Source organism: Gambusia affinis, linkage group LG22 (genome assembly GCF_019740435.1).
Source record: "Gambusia affinis linkage group LG22, SWU_Gaff_1.0, whole genome shotgun sequence".
Taxonomy (NCBI): Eukaryota; Metazoa; Chordata; class Actinopteri; order Cyprinodontiformes; family Poeciliidae; genus Gambusia; species Gambusia affinis.
In genome coordinates, this window is record NC_057889.1 from 11,563,258 (window position 1) to 11,581,532 (window position 18,275).

The 18,275-nt window shown below is 40.6% G+C and overlaps 2 protein-coding genes across 5 annotated transcripts in view; one reads left to right on the forward strand and one right to left on the reverse strand.

Moving 5' to 3' along the window:
* The window catches only part of LOC122825833 (disheveled-associated activator of morphogenesis 1-like), a 48,735-nt gene extending 33,981 nt beyond the window's left edge, over nucleotides 1-14,754 (forward strand). For 3 of the 4 annotated variants that reach the window (XM_044107413.1, XM_044107415.1, XM_044107414.1), the window contains exons 4-26: nucleotides 185-256; nucleotides 975-1,069; nucleotides 1,324-1,657; nucleotides 1,756-1,866; nucleotides 1,964-2,067; nucleotides 2,368-2,434; nucleotides 2,521-2,638; nucleotides 4,563-4,701; nucleotides 4,909-4,967; nucleotides 5,037-5,224; nucleotides 5,397-5,708; nucleotides 5,786-5,893; nucleotides 7,161-7,190; nucleotides 8,245-8,342; nucleotides 8,419-8,503; nucleotides 8,612-8,718; nucleotides 9,335-9,423; nucleotides 10,426-10,594; nucleotides 10,722-10,829; nucleotides 11,472-11,532; nucleotides 11,657-11,788; nucleotides 12,740-12,910; nucleotides 13,423-14,754. In XM_044107413.1, coding sequence (XP_043963348.1) covers nucleotides 185-256; nucleotides 975-1,069; nucleotides 1,324-1,657; nucleotides 1,756-1,866; nucleotides 1,964-2,067; nucleotides 2,368-2,434; nucleotides 2,521-2,638; nucleotides 4,563-4,701; nucleotides 4,909-4,967; nucleotides 5,037-5,224; nucleotides 5,397-5,708; nucleotides 5,786-5,893; nucleotides 7,161-7,190; nucleotides 8,245-8,342; nucleotides 8,419-8,503; nucleotides 8,612-8,718; nucleotides 9,335-9,423; nucleotides 10,426-10,594; nucleotides 10,722-10,829; nucleotides 11,472-11,532; nucleotides 11,657-11,788; nucleotides 12,740-12,910; nucleotides 13,423-13,635 — 2,970 coding nt within the window. In that variant the 3' untranslated portion in view covers nucleotides 13,636-14,754. The remainder of the gene's footprint in view (nucleotides 1-184; nucleotides 257-974; nucleotides 1,070-1,323; nucleotides 1,658-1,755; nucleotides 1,867-1,963; nucleotides 2,068-2,367; nucleotides 2,435-2,520; nucleotides 2,639-4,562; nucleotides 4,702-4,908; nucleotides 4,968-5,036; nucleotides 5,225-5,396; nucleotides 5,709-5,785; nucleotides 5,894-7,160; nucleotides 7,191-8,244; nucleotides 8,343-8,418; nucleotides 8,504-8,611; nucleotides 8,719-9,334; nucleotides 9,424-10,425; nucleotides 10,595-10,721; nucleotides 10,830-11,471; nucleotides 11,533-11,656; nucleotides 11,789-12,739; nucleotides 12,911-13,422) is intronic. The other variant, XM_044107416.1, reaches the window with a different exon arrangement.
* A 128-nt stretch (nucleotides 14,755-14,882) lies between these two features.
* On the reverse strand, nucleotides 14,883-18,178 carry LOC122825837 (trans-L-3-hydroxyproline dehydratase). Its single transcript, XM_044107420.1, has 6 exons — nucleotides 18,056-18,178; nucleotides 16,703-17,187; nucleotides 16,448-16,617; nucleotides 16,169-16,291; nucleotides 15,834-15,971; nucleotides 14,883-15,191 (listed from the first exon to the last, which is right to left on the reverse strand). The coding sequence occupies exons 2-6, from the start codon at nucleotides 17,178-17,180 to the stop codon at nucleotides 15,066-15,068; spliced, it is 1,035 nt and encodes a 344-aa protein (XP_043963355.1). The 5' UTR covers nucleotides 17,181-17,187; nucleotides 18,056-18,178; the 3' UTR covers nucleotides 14,883-15,065.
* Between the last annotated feature and the right edge of the window lie 97 nt (nucleotides 18,179-18,275).

The following is an 18,275-nucleotide window of genomic DNA, read 5'->3' on the forward strand; positions in this document are numbered from 1 at the left end:
TGCTGCGTTTCGAAGTCACGTCTCAAAGATCTGCTCTCACCCAATTCCCATTCTCACTCCAAATTGGTCCTCTTTAATCTTCACATTATATTATTGTGTGATTTCTTTTAAAATTCTTCAGTAAATCACAGATAATTGTATGTTTCCAAAATAATTTGCTTCTCTCTTTTTTGTTTCTTTTTAGGAGCAAGAAGAAAACAAAAGCGCAACTAGTTGGCCAGAGTATTATATTGATCAGCTCAACTCAATGGCAGCTGTAAGTAATAATTATTGACTAAAATTAAAAAGACTAAAATTCTTCTTTTTGGTTATAAACTGTTCGTAAAAAAAAATGTGTATTTCATCTGATATATTTAGTTTTTTAACGCAATTGGAAAATGTAACTTCAGTGCCCTCCATGCTTTTTGACACCCCTGGTGGAGATGTATGAAAAACAATGGATAAAATAAATGTAAAAAAATTATTGCAGAATCACACCAAATAATTTGGAGAAATTTAGCCTTTTAATTTAAGTATTTTTTTAAAGAAATGCAAACACTGGTGCAACAATTATTGCCCATTAATTATTTTATTAATCCCAGTTTGATCAGAGTATCTTAGAAACTTCCGTTATTTTTTATTACATCACTTCTCATTTCTCTCACGAGCTTTTCAAAATGAGAAAGACATGAGAACATGCTATTCAAGAAAGGAAATGACAGCAGGAAAATAATGCCCAAAACAAAATGAAATATAGCCTAAACCTGCACAGAGCAATAAATAAAAAGTTCACACACTGCTGATAGTGTGAGTGAGAAGAGTGAGATCCTAGCGTCACCATGACAACAGTTTATTTGAAGGCCTTTGTACAAATCGTTACCAGGGGTGCCGCTAAATATGGAAGCTGCTATACTTTCACATGCAACAGGTAGGTGGCTCTTTGAAACATAGGCATGAACTTGAACATTGATGGGGTTTCATGTGTTATTGAACAGAGAAAGACCCTTCTCGCTCTGGAGAAGGAAGATGAGGAAGAAAGAAATAAAACCATAGAGAGCCTGAAGACGGCTCTGAGGACACAACCTATGAGGTGAGAATATTTGCACTTTTGTGGTCTTTATGGTTAATGCCATCTGTGATTGTATCTTCTTTCACTTGCCCTTTTCTAACCCTCTCTGTCATTCTGTTCGGTTTCTCATCACTGTATGGAAATGAGTCCTTTAAAAAGTGAAAGGTCAATGTACAAAAGAAAGTTTATTTCTCTAATCGGCTGCATCAAAGCTCAATCTCAAGGTATCTGCTCATGTGCGTGTTCTTGGAGTTACCTTGCCTTTTATATTCCAGGTTTGTGACCCGTTTTATCGACCTGGATGGCCTGACGTGCATCCTGAACTTCCTGAAGAGCATGGACTACGACACCACAGAATCGCAGATCCACACGTCGCTGATCGGCTGCATCAAGGCTCTGATGAACAACTCGCAGGGGCGTGCCCACGTCCTCGCGCACTCCGAGAGCATCAACATCATCGCCCAGAGCCTGGCCACGGAAAACATTAAGACTAAGGTGGCAGTGCTGGAAATAATGGGTGCTGTTTGCCTTGTGCCTGGTGGACACAAAAAGATTCTGGAGGCCATGCTGCACTATCAACGCTTTGCCTGTGAGAGAACGCGATTCCAGGTGGGTCATTGCTGATTTTCTTTCTTTTTTTTTTATGGTTCAATGCAGCAATGTTTTTGGAAGATATTAAATGCTGGTTATGGTCCATCGTTCCCCAGACACTTATAAATGAGCTGGACAGGAGCACGGGGAGATACAGGGACGAGGTCAACCTGAAAACAGCCATCATGTCCTTTATTAACGCTGTGCTGAGTCAAGGAGCTGGAGAGGTACACTGTTGAGTCATTGCACTCATTTTATACTGGAGCATTTTTATTTAACAACTCATAAGATTTTAGTCACTTTATTTGTTTTTCTCCTGAACAGACTAGTTTGGAATTTCGTATCCATCTCCGATATGAATTTCTTATGCTGGGAATTCAGCCTGTGATCGATAAGCTGCGATCACATGAAAACTCCACTTTAGACAGGTAAGATTCTGCCTCTCTCTTTAAAATGTGCAGTTTCAATTAAAAAATTATTAGTAATAAACAGTTTAGAATTTAAATAGAAATTTTGATGAAAACCTAAAAAGTTTTTCACATCAGGTTCCTTGGAAATGTGGAAACCAAATCCTTATTGAGAATCCATCAGCTTAAGCTGTAACGTGACTTCCCAGTAACCCTATTAGATACTGCATAAATATAAACAGTCCATGCAGGATAAGTACTTGAATGCCTCCTATTTGCAGCCTTTCAATATAATGAAATCGTTTTCTGTGACCCTCTCAGGCATTTAGACTACTTTGAGATGCTGCGGAACGAGGATGAGCTGGCTTTATCGAAACGGTTCGAGTCGGTGAGGAAGAGAGCCGCCTACTCCTGCAAGTCTGCGTAAAGCGTTTTCTACACATTCAATATCCTGTCATGGTTTTTCTCTTTTAGGTACATATAGACACCAAAAGTGCCACACAAGTTTTCGATCTCATCCGCAAGAAGATGAACCTCACTGATGCATACCCGCACTTTATGTCTGTACTTCATCACTGTCTGCTAATGCCACGTAAGTGTTTCTGTGAAAGGTAGGATTACACAGAGATAGTACCTATTTCTGTAGTATTTTTTTTTTCATTAGGCTGCAAACAGCAGTCCAAAGGCAGTAGTATTACTCCCATACAGCGCATAGTGCTTGTACACTCCAGTTTGGTGCCAAAAAAGATAAGAGTGTTGACTTTGTCCAGATTAGATGGTACAGAAAATTGGATAAGCACATTCCCAGCCTAACCGAACACTATGCTCCTTTGGACCGTGATATTTACTTTGTCCAAGGGTTTTTGTAAAAAGGTTCCCACATCATGCATGAAAGAGCCTCTAAACAAATAAGTGTTTTATCTGATGTGTATTTTCTTTACTAATCAACTAACTTCAGTCAACTTGCTAAAAGAAATAGAAAAAACCTCTACTAGGCTTGCTCTGCAGACTGGAAAAGTTGGATGCTAATATTTTCCACAGTCTGAGTATTTATGGTACTTACATCTAAGAGATCCACCGGTCCATAAATCCAGCACCAATCCACCATTCTATTGTTTTATGTGTCCATCTATATATACACCCATCCACCAGTCTTTCTTACTGTCTGTATTTGTTTCAGGTTCTCTATTAAAAACTATATTCCGCTGTGAATTCATTGGAAAGTTTTGTATTTTGGCTTTAAATATGTGAATATGGGAAATGAGTCTTAAAAAGTCCTGAAAGTAGATGTCTACAACCCTTGGCTATTATTATTAAAAAAAAGAATAAATCATTTGTAATATAATTCTCTGAAATAACACTGGACAGAAATATAAATGTATCACTTGTCTTTCCTACCATTTTGTCATGAGCTGAACTCAATCTAATCAAAACTTTTTTATACACAATAAACATATTTCTCTAAATTAATTTGTCTAAATCTGTTTGTAAGCACTTCTCATTTTGCAGATATTATCCATCCCACTTCACAGGTGTGACATAGTGAGATGCTGATTAGACAGCATAATTATTGCACAGGTGTGCCTCAGACTGGCCACAATAAATGGCCAATCTGAAATTTGTGATTTTGCTTTACTGGGTGGGTCAGAAAACCAGTCGGTATGTGGTGTGACCACCATTTGCCTCAGACAGTCCAACACATTTGTGTCACATAGAGTTTGTTCAGGTTATTGATTCCACTCCTCTTCAATGGCTGTGCAAAGTTGCTGGATATCGATAGAAACTGCAGCACGCTGATCCAGAGGATCCCGAAACTGCTCAATAGCTAACATGTCTGGTACAAATGCTGGCCACGCAAGAACTGGGATGTTTTCAGCTTTGATTAATTGTATATAGATCCTGACACAATTGAAATGGTTTCTGACAGTTTCTGCAGAAATTATTTGGTTATATAAAATGTTTGAAGTATTTGTCCAGGTTGCTTGTCTCAGACAATTTTGGAGGTGAATTTTCTGGATGTGGAAGTCCTGTGCTGCTGTCGTTACAAGTTTTGATTATGGTAGTGAAGTGAACATTCAGTTCACAGTCAATGGCTCTGGTGGGCATTCCTGTGCTTCCTCAAAACCTGTGACATCTGTGGCATTGCACTGTGAGATAAAGCTGCCCATTTCAGAGTGGCCAATTATTGTGGGCAGTCTGAGACGCCTCTCTGCAATAATCATGCTGTCTAATCAGCATCTTGATACGCCACACATGCAAGGTGAGATGGATTAATTGGAGGAACAGAAAATGACTAACATAGATGTTGGGAGATTATTGAACAATATTTTAGAAAAATGGGTTTATTGCGTACATAGAAAAAGTTGTGGACGTTTGAGTTCAATTCATGACAAACTTAAATGTGTTGCATTTTATATTTTTGTTCATCGGAATATAAGGCATTTTTTCTGTGATGCCGTTAAAGAGTAAGAAATGGTCCAGGACTCTAACTGAAAGCTCCTTGTCTTCATTTCCAGACAAGAGAAGCGGAAACACGGTACAATACTGGCTGCTGTTGGACCGGATTGTCCAGCAGATGGTCCTACAGAACGATAAAGGTCACGACCCAGACATCGCACCGCTGGAGAACTTTAACGTAAAGAATGTGGTCAGGATGTAAGTGCTCCGCTCATCATTTAACACGTAGAAATAAATGGGGACATGGAAGGAATTACATGACTGTGGGAGTGAGGAATGCACAAGAGTGCTGTGCTCGCTGACAAGCTGAAAGTCACAAAGTTTACAATGTTTGCTCCGGAGGGTTTCTTTTTAGAGTTCATCTGCGGGCTGCGATTAATTATCCGTTGTCATTTTGCTGCACAGGCTGGTCAATGAAAACGAGGTCAAACAGTGGAAAGAGCAGGCAGAGAAAATGAGGAAAGGTGCGTGCATTCCATGACTTCAAATCCAGATTGAACGAACTTGATATTAAGATTATTTCTCCACAACAGAACACCATGAGCTGCAGCAAAAGTTTGAGAAAAAAGAACGTGAATGTGATGCAAAGACACAGGAGAAAGAGGAGATGATGCAGACGCTCAACAAGATGAAAGAGAAGCTGGAAAAGGAGAGCAACGAACACAAGAATGTCAAACAGCAAGTGGCCGAACTTACAGCGCAACTGCATGAACTCAGCACCGTATGTTTATTTCACTGTAAAATAAAGTGAAAAATTAGGTTTTTGTTTAAAAAAAAAAACTCCTTTTACGTCAATAACATAAGGTTAATTAATATTCTGTCGTTTCCATAGATGTGCAACACGAGAGACTTGCATTTTAACCCTCCTTTGTGTCTTCAATCTGTCCCTGCAGAGACGGGCAGCAGCTGTCGTTCCTGGAGGTCCTCCTCTGCCCCCCGGACCCCCTGGCAGCCCTCTGCCTCCTCCACCGATGCCGCCATCATTTGCAGGTTTGTGCCCCCCACCTCCTCCTCCTGGTGGTGCCATGCCTCCTCCACCTCCTCCACCCCCTCCACCCGGTGGCCCTCCGCCTCCCCCTGGACGCGCACCCATGGGGGGCATCCCTCCACCACCAGGAGCCCCCCTGGGACCATCTTTGAAGAAGAAGAACATTCCTCAGCCATGCAATCCTCTCAAGTCTTTCAACTGGTCCAAGTTGGCTGAGGTGGGAGCAGTAAAGAGATTCAATGCCAAATTTTTTGTAAATAAAATGGGGTAAAATGTATAATTTCCTCTGCACAGAATAAGCTGGAGGGTACTGTGTGGATGGATGTGGACGATGCCAGAGTTTTTAAAGTCCTGGATCTGGTGGACATAGAGAAGACATTCTCAGCATATCAGAGACAGCAGGTATGATTCAGGTTCAACTTTAATTAGACACGAACAGCAGATTTTTCTTTTTAATGTTCAGATTTTTGTTCTGCCATTTTCCACTTTTTCTTCATCTAAGTTCCATAACTTTGATGCTTGAATCTTTCTGACCTTTTATATTTAAATTGATCATATGGTCTGTGTGATTGTATGTGCATGAGTTTAATCAGCCCAATCAGCTTCCTGTTTTCTTTTTGTTTGTTTTTTTTCTTGCGTTGTTTGAACTTAGTCACTTTTTATTACACGAGGAAAACACTGTTAAATGTATTTTTTGGAGGATTTAAGGTGACAGACCAATACAAATGGTACATTATTGCAAAGTGGAAGGAAAAGTATAATTTTTACTCAACTCTTAAAAAAAACTGAAAAACTGTGCCATACATTTGCATTCAGCCAGCCTGAGTAAATGCTTTGTAAAAGCACTTTTCAAGACAGTAATAACTGCAGTCTTTTGGGAAATGTCTCTGCCAGCTTTTTTGTACAGCTAGTCTGTCTGTCCTTCTTTATATCCAAAATGGCTCTATCTCTGTTGAACCAGATGGAAAGTGTCTGGAAATATCTATTTTTTTTTTGCCCAAAAAATCTAAATTTATGTCAAAAAATGTTCTTTGAATTATATATCAGCTGGGCAATCCTAGAAAGGATTAGGAAAGGATAGAAAGGTGTTGTAGTACTGCCCTCTATTTCTGAAGGTTTTTTATTGATTACACAAACTTAACAGTGTTCTGTGTGTTTTACATTTGAATTGATTGTTTTCGGTTTTGTCTTTTTTTGCTGTGTGAAAATGCATGAATGAACTGTTTAGAATTGGCTTCCTTTTGTTTTAATTTCTGCACACTTTACATTATTGGTTTGTGGTATTTTTTTTATATATAAGAAATGCTCTCATGCATTTAAGCATGTTTAATACACTCAACATTACATTGAGATTGCATGTAGAATGTCAGAACATGGGCTGAGTTTTGTTTTAGAAGTCAATTATCAGCCTGATTAAATTTCACAGTGGCCCAACATGGAGACAGCCGACAGACGTTAATGTGCGCAGCATGTGACAACAAGCACACATTGATCAATTGAACCACTCATCCCGTCTCACTGCTGCTCACCTCACTACTGATTCATTGTCACTGAAGCGCTGAATGAGCTCTGATTCGTTTGCTGTCTGCTCTTATGGGCTGCAATCACGTAACTGCTTTACTCATTCTAATGAATGCTTCCATCTTCCCTGCTTCCTGCTGCATTTTAGGACTTCTTAATGATCAATAACAGCAAACAGGTGAGTTGATTTTTCTCTACAGTAAGTTTATTGTCTCATCCAGGTGTTTGTCTGTGTTCTGTCTCTAGTGTTGAGTATTTGGGTTATTTGTTGTCCGTCTGTCATGTTTGTGATGTTATGAGCTCATTGTGTGTCTCCTGCAAAGCCTTAGAGCCTCTTTTATGTTTTGTTGTGTCTCTTCTCACTGGCTAAATACTGCCCAGTTGTTTGTGGGACTTAGAATTAAAAAGTCACTGGTTTATCATGGTTTAGAACCACACCTACCACCTCTGCAACAAAACGTTTTCTCACAATCTGGAAGTTTGCGAAAAATATTGGAGGTTTCTGCATCTCTACATCCAGTTTCAGCTTTGCTTTGGAGGAAGGAAACACCATTAGTGTTGTCACCAGCCTGTCACTGTTAATATTTGGCATTTTTTATTTGCACCGCATCCGAGCTTGCATCTGTTCTGGCTCTTCCTAAAAATTGCAGTTTGGAGGTTTTTGTACTTAACCTTAGCTTGGAGCATTTTATAAGCCACAGACTTGAACATAGTACTGAGTTTTCCTATTCTTTTTTTTCCTGGGAAAGTGAGAATTAATCACTTCAGCATCCTTGTTGGCAAAGCAGTGGCGGGACCCCCCCATGCATAGCAGTTGCAGAGTCTGTGGAGCTTTCTGCTTCACATTTTCCGTTTTCGTAGCCGCACCGGACCCCAAGAACTACTCATCATGACTAAGCAGCCACTGCTGCTACCAGGCCATTCACACCAGAGCCAGATATGCTACCAGCACGATAATGAACCACCTCAGAAGTTTAGTGCATGCTAAACAAAGTCTGGGATCTAACATCTCAACTCTTATAATCCAGCATAATGGGGAGCGCACTGTGTTCTTGGTGCACCATAGCACAGAAGACCCCTCTTAAGCCATCTACTTTCTGCCAGATCTCTAGTATTTTTCTGATCTTGTGGTGTAGTCTTAGTCTGGTGGAAAAGGGGCTTAATCAGTGTTTTGCTTCAGTGTCTCTCCTGCCGAAATAGTTTACTATAGCTCTAATCTTAACTCTAAACAGAAAGAAGCAGAAGACGACACCTTGAGCTCTAAGAAAGTCAAGGAGCTATCAGTCATTGATGGTCGTCGGGCTCAAAACTGCAACATCCTGCTCTCACGGTGAGTTCAGACGAAACCGTCACACTGAGCGGAAACAAAGCGTGTTTTCAACTGACTCACTTGTTGTGTACTGCAGACTGAAGCTCTCAAATGAGGAGATTAAGAGAGCCATTCTTACCATGGATGAGCATGAGGACCTTCCTAAAGACATGCTGGAGCAGGTATGGACATGGAAGCACAGACGTATCGAGCAAGAAACGCCCGTATTGTATTGTACACATTTGCTGCCTTACTGCCAGATTGTAAATATCCTCATTTTGCTCGATCAGTTGCTGAAGTTTGTTCCTGAGAAGAGCGATGTGGATCTCCTGGAGGAGCACAAGCATGAGCTGGATCGCATGGCCAAACCTGACCGCTTCCTCTATGAGATGAGCAGGTAATTACATTTGCTGCCTACAGGATCCTCTTAACTTGAGAGCCGGGAGCTTCAGGTTGGTGTGGCTCAAACAATAGTCTTTGTTGCAGAGACGACAAATAAATAAAACAACACATGGATTTCTACTTAGGAGCGAACAATACCTGAGTGTGAATCTCAACTTCTAAATTTGGGGGATGATTAAATAGAAACAACAATGTAGTAAGAGTATTTTTATCCCCAGTTTGCAATTGTAGTTATGTAAGCTGTAAAAAAAACAAAGAACATATAACATGTAATAGCTATAGTATATACACATTGTTTCAAACAGATGTTAAGAAAGGCTAAAAGGGATTACTAAAATAAAAAGTTTTGTATTTTTATTTTAAGAATCTGTCAACTTTTCATAGAGACATGAAAGAACTACGCATGTCACCGTGGTTGTCACAAGCTTCGTATTCTGTAGTTTATTGCTCTTACGAACCCTGGCAAAAATACTTGCACTACCACAAATCTTATGTCATCAAGTGAGATGAATAGTTTTGGTTTTATAAAGGGTCTGTTTTGTGGCTTTTCAGTAAATCTATTTATTTCCCTCTTCATATTTAATTTTGCCTGCTCTTCATCTTCCTTTCAGAATAAACCACTACCAGCAGAGGCTTCAGTCGTTGTACTTCAAGAAGAAGTTTGCAGAGAGGATTGCTGAGATCAAACCCAAAATTGAAGGTGAGCAAAGCTTTAGAATGAGATTTAACTTGACTCGGTCTTATTAATTGGCATCCCTGGTAAAGAAGTGCCTTTAGAATTAATTCATCTCTTATTGCAGTAGCATAAACCTAAAATAAAAAGTTGGTTGGGAGTGATGCAAGAAAAACACCTGGGTTATCTTGCACTGGGACTATAACTGAAACTCTGTATATCAGTAAGATGACACTAAGCCCCTTTTCAGATTTTTTTTTAATGGTGTTGTATATATGTGTTCTTTATAGCTTGTGATTAACTAAAAGAAATAAAATCGACCCACCAATATTCTGCCATGAGGCCCCTCTAGTGGTAGCTGTAAATCTGTAACTACTATGACGTATATGTGTAATCGCTAAGGGGTTAAATAGTAAGTAGAGTGAACGATGAGTGATGCTGTGGGCCTCTTTCTCTTTCAAAGGCCCTTAGAATGTTGTTAGCATACATCCCATCATTGACTCTATGAAATACCAGGGCATTTGGAGTGAAAAAATCTGGTGGCCTCTGCCAAACAAAACATAAAAAGACAGTGGTGGGGGTTTTCTGGATTAAAATGTGGCCAAATTGACACAAAAACTGTTCACCGGAAACAAAATCAACATAATTATGTGTGTCCATCTCAGTCCTCCAAACTGAAGTAGGACAGAAAATGGCATCAGAAAGGATCCATGAACCTGGACTATCTCTCCTGAACAGAAATCCCCTCTCTCTGTAAGATGCAACCTTGTGAAATGTTATAGAAGACCAAGTGCTGTCCTATTTGCAAATGGGGCTGTATAAAGTGCTAACAGCTGGAGAAAATAAATGTGCGCAATATAACGGTGGGATCTTTTTCAGTGTGGGATCATAATACTTCAATAAAAACTATGATTTGTTTTAGGCTTTTTCCATATTTTTACCAGGGCTGCCAGTAAAAATGTCTGGATTTTTTTTTATTAATCCACACTCCTGTCATTTTGAAGCAAGCTTCCCATTTCTTTGTTTTAGGTCTTACTAAGGCTTCCAAGGAGATATTACACAGTAGAAACCTGAAGCAGCTGTTGGAGGTGGTGCTTGCTTTTGGAAACTACATGAACAAGGGTCAGAGAGGCAACGCTTACGGCTTTAAAGTGTCTTCACTCAACAAGATCGCCGATACCAAATCCAGTATTGACAAGTAAGTTTGTCAGCCATACCACTGACGATATCGAAGTATGATAAGGAACTGAGAAAGTTTTATTCTTCTGGTAAAGCTCCATCAAATACAGCACACTTACTCACTCCTTTGTGCCTCTTCAACTCAGAAATATAACTCTGCTGCACTACCTGATCACCATCCTAGAGAAGAAATACCCTAAAGTCCTCAAGTTCCAGGATGATCTGCAGAGTGTCTCAGAGGCAGCTAAAGTCAAGTATGTAAAAAAATATATATACATTTGATTTTCTTTTGGCTAAATTGTTCATAAAAATGTTTTTTGGACTACTGGTGAACGCTCAATAGTTTTGTCAAGGATTAATGTCTTCCATCCTATCGCCACACCACTTTGATTTTTTGTATTTAGACAAAGTTTGAGTTGCATTGTTGAGTCATCTTTTGACAGTTACATTAGTATGGTGCTCTATGTCCTCACCAATACAAGTAATGGTGTGTTTAACACACCATTACAAGTAAGACACACAAAGATTGTGTAGAAAACTTAGACTTTCAACTTCCTCCATTCACCATGATTATGTTTTACTGCATGGATTACTAATTTAAAGAGTTTTTGTGACAGAGTATTAGTTGTAAAAAAAAAATTAAACAAAGCATAAATTATACCTTTAATGTATAAAGAAAAATTTGAGATTTTTTTTTCACTTTTGTCACTGACATCATTTAAATCTCTGGGTATGGTCCTCATCCATTAAGTTTCAGATCTAATACCTTTTGATTTCTTTTTTTCTATTAAGGATATAGTTAAGGAAGCATTCAATCTTCACAGTCTGCTATTAAACTGGTTTTAAAGATGATCACTCCACTCTGTGGGCAATTATCCACTTTCTCTGTTTTACAGCATGACAGAGCTGGAGAAAGACATTGGCAACCTGCGCAGTGGCTTAAAAAGTGTTGAGAGTGTGAGTCAAACATTCATCTCACTATTACAGCAGTTACATAATGTTAAATACACGTTTAAATTTTACACGTTGTCAATTGACGTTTTTTTTTATTTTTATTATTGTTATTGTTTTACGATTACAGGAGCTGGACTTCCAGAAGAATCGCCCGCAGGAAGTAGGTGACAAGTTTGTGTCAGTGGTGAGCCAGTTCATCACCGTGGCCAGCTTCAGCTTCTCCGACGTGGAAGATTCTCTCGCCGAAGCCAAGGAACTGGTGAGTCGATCAGAAAGGGTTGATTTCTGGAGAAAACCACATGTGAGCTGACAGGAGTGCATCACTGTCACTCCAAGACCTTGGGGCTGAAAGCTCTCTTCTGGTTTCCTCTCGGCGCAGCTGTTTCTACACGTCTCGTTGACCCCCATCAGTCACTTCTGTAGGAAAGCGAACAGCAGGGGGGGGGGAGCGTCTCGGCTTCCTGCTGCAGGAGCCCTCTCACTTTTTATTGGGTCCAAGAAACGGGAGCACAAGTCTAGGATCATTTCACGCTGTGGGATTACACCTGCCAGCTGCATAAACATGATATTTCATGGATGCTTTTTCTTCCTTAAAGTGAAGCGCCAGTGTTAAATAACACAAAAGAAACTTTAGTTTATTGGGTTGATTAAAGTATTACTGCTTAATGCCTGAGCATGTTTTTCCTTTTTATCTGAGATTATGACATCATACTACTGGATTTCTATCTGTTTACATAAAAGTGCATTTAAAGTATCAATATGCTGCACTTTATTCAGTTCTTTAAGATGTTAGAAAGACGACCAAAATGATGAAGTGACTGCTTTAAAATCCGTTAAGAGCATCTTTGATCTCTCTTATGGTTTTCCTGTCAGAGCTGCTGTAAACATCTCATTTTTAAAGGTATATATTCTCAGCGTGACCTCGCATCTGGACCTTCTCCTTTCAAACACCCAACAAACACATTGCCTTAATTTGGGCTCTGGTTCCAGCCCCCAAACTCTGCTCTAATCAGTAGCCAGTCATATCTAAGCTAACTTGGGCTTCAAAGCTCCCGACTTCTGCTGCCGTGCTCCGATTTCAAAGAAGCCGAAGACTTAACGAGTCGCCTATAAAACGGTAAAAGACAGAGGAAGACGTGCTTCTGCTGACTCACGCAGTAAATCTAATCCTTTGTGCCCCTCTGTGTTCCTCTTCGCTTTGGTCCTGCAGTTCCTGAGGGCAGTGAAGCACTTTGGGGAGGATGCCAGCAAGATGCAGCCAGATGAGTTCTTTGGCATCTTTGACCAGTTCCTGCAGTCGTTCACAGAGGCTCAGCAGGAAAACGAGAACATAAGGAAACGCAAGGAAGAGGAGGAGCGCAGGGCCAAAATGGAAGCTCAGGTGTGTGACATTGTTGACTGCAAAGGTTTGTTTATGAACCATTTACATTTTCACTCAGAAGTCTGAATGCACATTTGTATTTTTATGACAGTATCGATTTCTTTCAAGGGTGAAAAGTTCAGCAACCAGGTGCACAAGTTTTAATTTTTATAAACTTTCTCTTATGCAAGGGTCAAACTATATATAGAGAGTCAGTTTAAATCTTTAAAAGCCCCCAGACTAACATAATTAAGAGAACACCAAGTTGCCAAATTGCTGCGCATAAACAGATACATTGGCAGCAATAATTACAATAATTACAGGAAGAGAGGAGGAAAGAAACCTGTTCATCAAGTCAGCTGTTGCTAATTTAGGTTCAGCAGATGACTGAAATCAAATGAAACTGTTCTACAGGTTTTATGCGCAGGTAAACCAACACTATATTAGATCTAAAGCCCTGCTGTGCTGGAAGGTTAATGAGAATCCACTTGGAGAGATTTCTAAATGAACTGCTTGTTCCTGTGTGTCACCAGCTGAAAGAACAGAGAGAGAAAGAACGCAAGGCCCGGAAAGCAAAAGCAAACGGAGAGGAAGACGGCGGCGAGTTTGACGACCTGGTGTCTGCGTTGCGGTCAGGCGAAGTGTTTGACAAGGACCTGTCCAAGATGAAACGCAACCGCAAACGGATCAACAACCAGAGCACGGACTCGAGCAGGGAGCGGCCGGTCACGAAGCTCAACATCTAAAACGTCCGTCTCTGCTGGCTTGTTTTTCCTCTTCAGCATCGGTCTCCCGCTGGGTCAAACTGACCTCCACATTCCTCTGCACCTTCATCCACCACCACCCAGATAGGCCTGAATAAATCATGACCTCGTTGCAGAGCCATGCACTACACAACACATTCAGTAACTTGTATTTTTTTTTTTTTTATCTTATTCTGTTAGATTGCCATACGAGAGGGGGTGGAAACCAAACGCTGATAAGACTTTGACCAAATCAGATCAGTTTGTTCAGACGAAGCTGGAGACCAGCCTCCCTCCAGGTGTGGGAGATGCTTGGGGTTGTTTGATAAGATCCCTTTTCATGCTGCTTTTCTACATCTGAATCTATGCACAAACTGAAACGTGCAGCTTTTAGACTCATTCGGAGCCAGGAGAGGCCATTTTGTACGGACTGGTTTCATAGACAGAAAGGCAGCCAGGTTCAGCTACCTGAGGTGTCCCAGACAGACTGGATGCTCTGCTGCTGCAGAAACATCACAGGACTGAGACTCTGCGCTATTGGGACACAAACTGAAAGTAATAGAGAAGCAGGGATTTTTCTATTCATTACTGATGGGGAGCATTTATTATATATACGTGTGTGTATATGTTTCATTTGAACATTCTCCTGTTAAGAGCTGGCCTTGACTGTGTTAGTTTTTCTTTGTTGGGTGGGGTACTCTCACAACCTGCAGCCTCTCAACATGTGTGAACACTCATGTCATAAACAGCATATATCCAAATATAAGGGTGTGTGCTTACACACACACACACACACGCACACACACACACACATAGAAATGTATAATTCTTATGCTAAATGCCATTTTAAGAACAGAAAACAATTCTTGAAATATATTTCCCTACACATAATGAGAGTTGCCCCACTTTAATGTCTTTATTTGAACAAATTAAGTATGTTTTCAGCACACTGGCTGGATTTACACTGCATTTAAAAACCCATGTATAGGGTAACTACGTATTTGAATTTCAGCTTTGTGAATCGATCCAGCGTCAAAACATCCCCACTCAAGTTTTATAATTTAAATACTGCCTTCCATTTGATCGGATATTAATAAGAATAATAATAAATGGTAGAAATTACGTTTGAGTTTTGTGTTTATTCAACTTCAAAAAAATATTTGGTTAAAAATCTGTAGCTGAACATCACACGCCACAAAATCTTTGATGCTCATATCAACCTGACCTCTGGCTCCATCTACTGGTCGATTCACTGCATTTTCTAATTTTCACCAAGATTTAACTTTTTCTTTTTGTTGCCAAATTGCTTTTTGTCACTTTATTTTAGTGACAAATCCACACATTTGCTGCTTGTATCGTCTTGGTGCATGCCTGTAATATTCCAAACGCTTTCACCATGAAGGAAGTGAAATCCCCTCTGTCGACGACAACGTTCACTTCAGCAGAAACCCGTGGGTCAGCTCGTCTTGCGGCTCCTGGACGAAGCGTGAAACTCCGGTGTAGAAAGCACGGCCGGCTACTTCCACCACAACTGCCCTGAAGTCTCCGCATCTGGTCTCCTGAAGAGAAACGGAAACGTTAAGAGTTCATCTCGGACTGCTGGGGAGAACGGTTTGTGGGGGTCGACGCAGGAGTCGACATCGGCTCATAAATCAGGTTAAAGCTCAGCTTAAGAGTCAGAACTGATGGTTTTAAATAAGAGTAAAGAGAGCTTTGTTTTGCTCATGTAGTGAACTTTTAGTCAAAGATAGTAAGAGCCAAAAATGAGGAAAAAAAATTTAAAATGTGATTTTAGATCCATTTGAATCCGTCCAATGTTATTTCAAGTTGCTGGTAACCTTTGACTGGACGGGACAAAAAGAGAGCTGAAAGCTACTATATAGACTTTTTTCTTTATTTATTTATTTTGGATTTATGCTAACTTAAATATCTAGAACCAACAGGCCATTTACAGCATTGATTTAGCGTGAATATTCTAGACATTTTTTGTGGTTAAACATGAAACGGTTTAAGTTCTTAAAGTATTAATTTAGTTAAACATTGTACATTTGTCTTTCCTCTTTACAACTATGCACTTAATTGTTTTTTGCCAACCACATAAAATGCTAATGACGATTGTGGTTATAATGTGACAAGATGTAGAATTGCTAGGATGTGAATAGTTTTGCATAGAACTGTATCTAGATCAAGATTTCTCATACCTCAACAGCTTTTCCTGTAAACTGGGATCCGGTGGCGCCGCTCTGAAACGTCCTGGTCTGGTTCAGCTGGATGAGACCTTTGTGGTACTGAAGAGCAACTCGAGCTGTAACACCCGAACCAGTAGGGCTTCGGTCCACCTGGTGGCAGACGGGGGCAGCACAGATTATATGTTTAATAATGCGTGTTTTAACTCACTGCAGAGGTGGGAGTTTAAATATCACATCTGCAAAAACCAGAGACTGAGGGATGGAGAATGGAAAAATAAGATTGGTGGATGGAAAAATGGATGACGTGAAGTCGGTTTTTCCAGATTGTGCAGGGACCCTGAACATGCCTGAGCTTCGGCGAACACGCAGATGTTGGCGGTGGGCTCAGGTGAGAACTGGTCTCTGCCGTCTGTGAGGATGGTGCCGTAAAGGAACGCCAGGTCGTCGCTAACTGGATGGTGCAGCTTCACCTACCAAGGAAAAGAGAAAGGAGAATGTGGACAGACAGGTATGTGGACAATCTTGTAAATAGCATGCACATGAAAAGAAAGCACTCTTTCTATTATCATCCCTGTGGCTGACTAGACTTGTTTCCTTTTGAAGTGTAAAAGGAGAAAGTTTCCTACCTGGGATTTAATAGCTCTGGTCACCGCCGTTGCTGCGTCCACCAGATCCCGAGTCCTGGACTGCTTCACATCCAGACCAAACCTCTGTGCATCAACAAAGGCGTAAAAAGCGCCTCCGTAGCTGATGTCCACCATCACCTCACCAAACCCCTCTACTGTCACCGTCACATCTGGTGGAAAGTCATTTATTCAGTCCAGTGAGGTATAAAACCACCTGACCACAATTTGAGTGTAAATAAAAAAACAACTTCCCACCTGTTGCAAAGGCAAACGCCGGCACACTCAGAAACCTCACCGCTCCTGTTTTACCAGCAGAGTACTCCACAAAGGCCTTCACCAGCCCACAGGGGCAGTGGATGTTCACCTGTGTCTCCGGCGACAGCGGCTCCTTCACCAGCTTGTAGTCCACGGCGAAGCGACCCAGGGCGATGACGGCATGTCCGCACATCGTGCTGTAGCCCTCGTTGTGCATGAACAGCACCCCCAGGTCGGCCTCGGGCGTCTCGCTGTCCACGATCAAGGCCCCGTACATGTCGTAGTGACCCCGGGGTTCGAACATCAGCACCTTCCTGAGGTGGTCCAGGTGTTCGCGGGCGTACCTGCGCTTTGAGAGCACACTGTCACCTCTGACCTCTGGGTAGCCGGCGACAATGATGCGGAGAGGTTCCCCTCCTGTGTGCATGTCGACCACAGAGAGCTCGACTCCCTCATGAGGAGGAAGCTGCAGCTCCATCTCTGAACTGCTCAAAGAAATAAAAATGCACATAAGCCTTCAGCATAATTTGGACCTGATAAAAGTTTAGTTCAATGCCTCCTCACACCGCAGGAGGAAGGGAAATAATACATGATATCACCAAATAATAGAGTCCACCCTTATGCAGTTTATCTCAGTGTAATTCCAGATGTTCTGTGAAACCTTCAGAGGTCAGAGAACAGTAGTGGACATACAGCTTCCTGAATACCAAGGGACACATAGAGGGCAGCTGAAAAGTTCTGCAGAAGTTTAAAGCAAGGTTCAAATCTTGGAATATTGGCCTGTCTTGGAATAATATTCCAAGATTTGAACATCCCACAAAGCCTTGTTAAGGAGTTTAGTTCAGATGAAAGTATATTTAGGACACTCTGTACTTTCTGTTTGAGCTTGAGCTGCTTTGCCAGAAGAATCTGTAAACATTTCCACCTCTAGATGTGCAAAGCTGGTGGACATACACAGAAAAAAACCTAAAGCTGTAATCGAAGCAAAAGGCAGCTTTAAAAAATGCAGACTAAACTTTTTGCTATTGCTATTTGTATCATAGAATAAATTCAATGTAAAACATGCGTATTTTACATTGACTTAACCCAAACAAAATACATTAAAATTTGGCGTTGACCAAAAGTGAAAATGTTAAGGGGAGTGAAGCCATAATTATTAAGCGAGTGAGCAGGCATTATGGATTGGTCTTTTGCAGAAGCTTGCATGATTTGTTTTTATTTTTATTAAAAGCCTGCTCAACAACAATAAAACCAAAGCAAGAAACAGGTTTAAAGTTGTAGTAGCGACCAACAACACAGAAGCAGAGACAGTCATTTACATAAAACATAAAAACAAATGAGCAAAATGTTTACCTGATTTAAAAAAAAAAAAGAGTTTCTTTGATTCTTGCAAAACTTAATAACTGTTTTTTTCGTCTTCCAGTTATTTTGTTACCAACACAAGACGGACCAGAGAGGATGAAAAAAAAAAAAGTATCAATAGCGCCACCTGTTGTTCTGGATGACTAAAAGAGGTTTCAGATGGGATGTTGTGGTCACGGGTCAAGTGTAAATGAACAAAAAAAAGATTTTA

Excerpts from the sequence above, each read along its gene's own strand:
- LOC122825837 (XM_044107420.1), bottom strand. The coding sequence starts at position 17,180 with ATGGAGCTGCAGCTTCCTCCTCATGAGGGAGTCGAGCTCTCTGTGGTC. Across the intron at positions 16,292-16,447 it reads CCAGAGCTATTAAATCCCAG|GTGAAGCTGCACCATCCAGT; the intron begins GTAGGAAACTTT and ends TTTCCTTGGTAG. Across the intron at positions 15,972-16,168 it reads GCGTGTTCGCCGAAGCTCAG|GTGGACCGAAGCCCTACTGG; the intron begins GCATGTTCAGGG and ends GTCTGCCACCAG.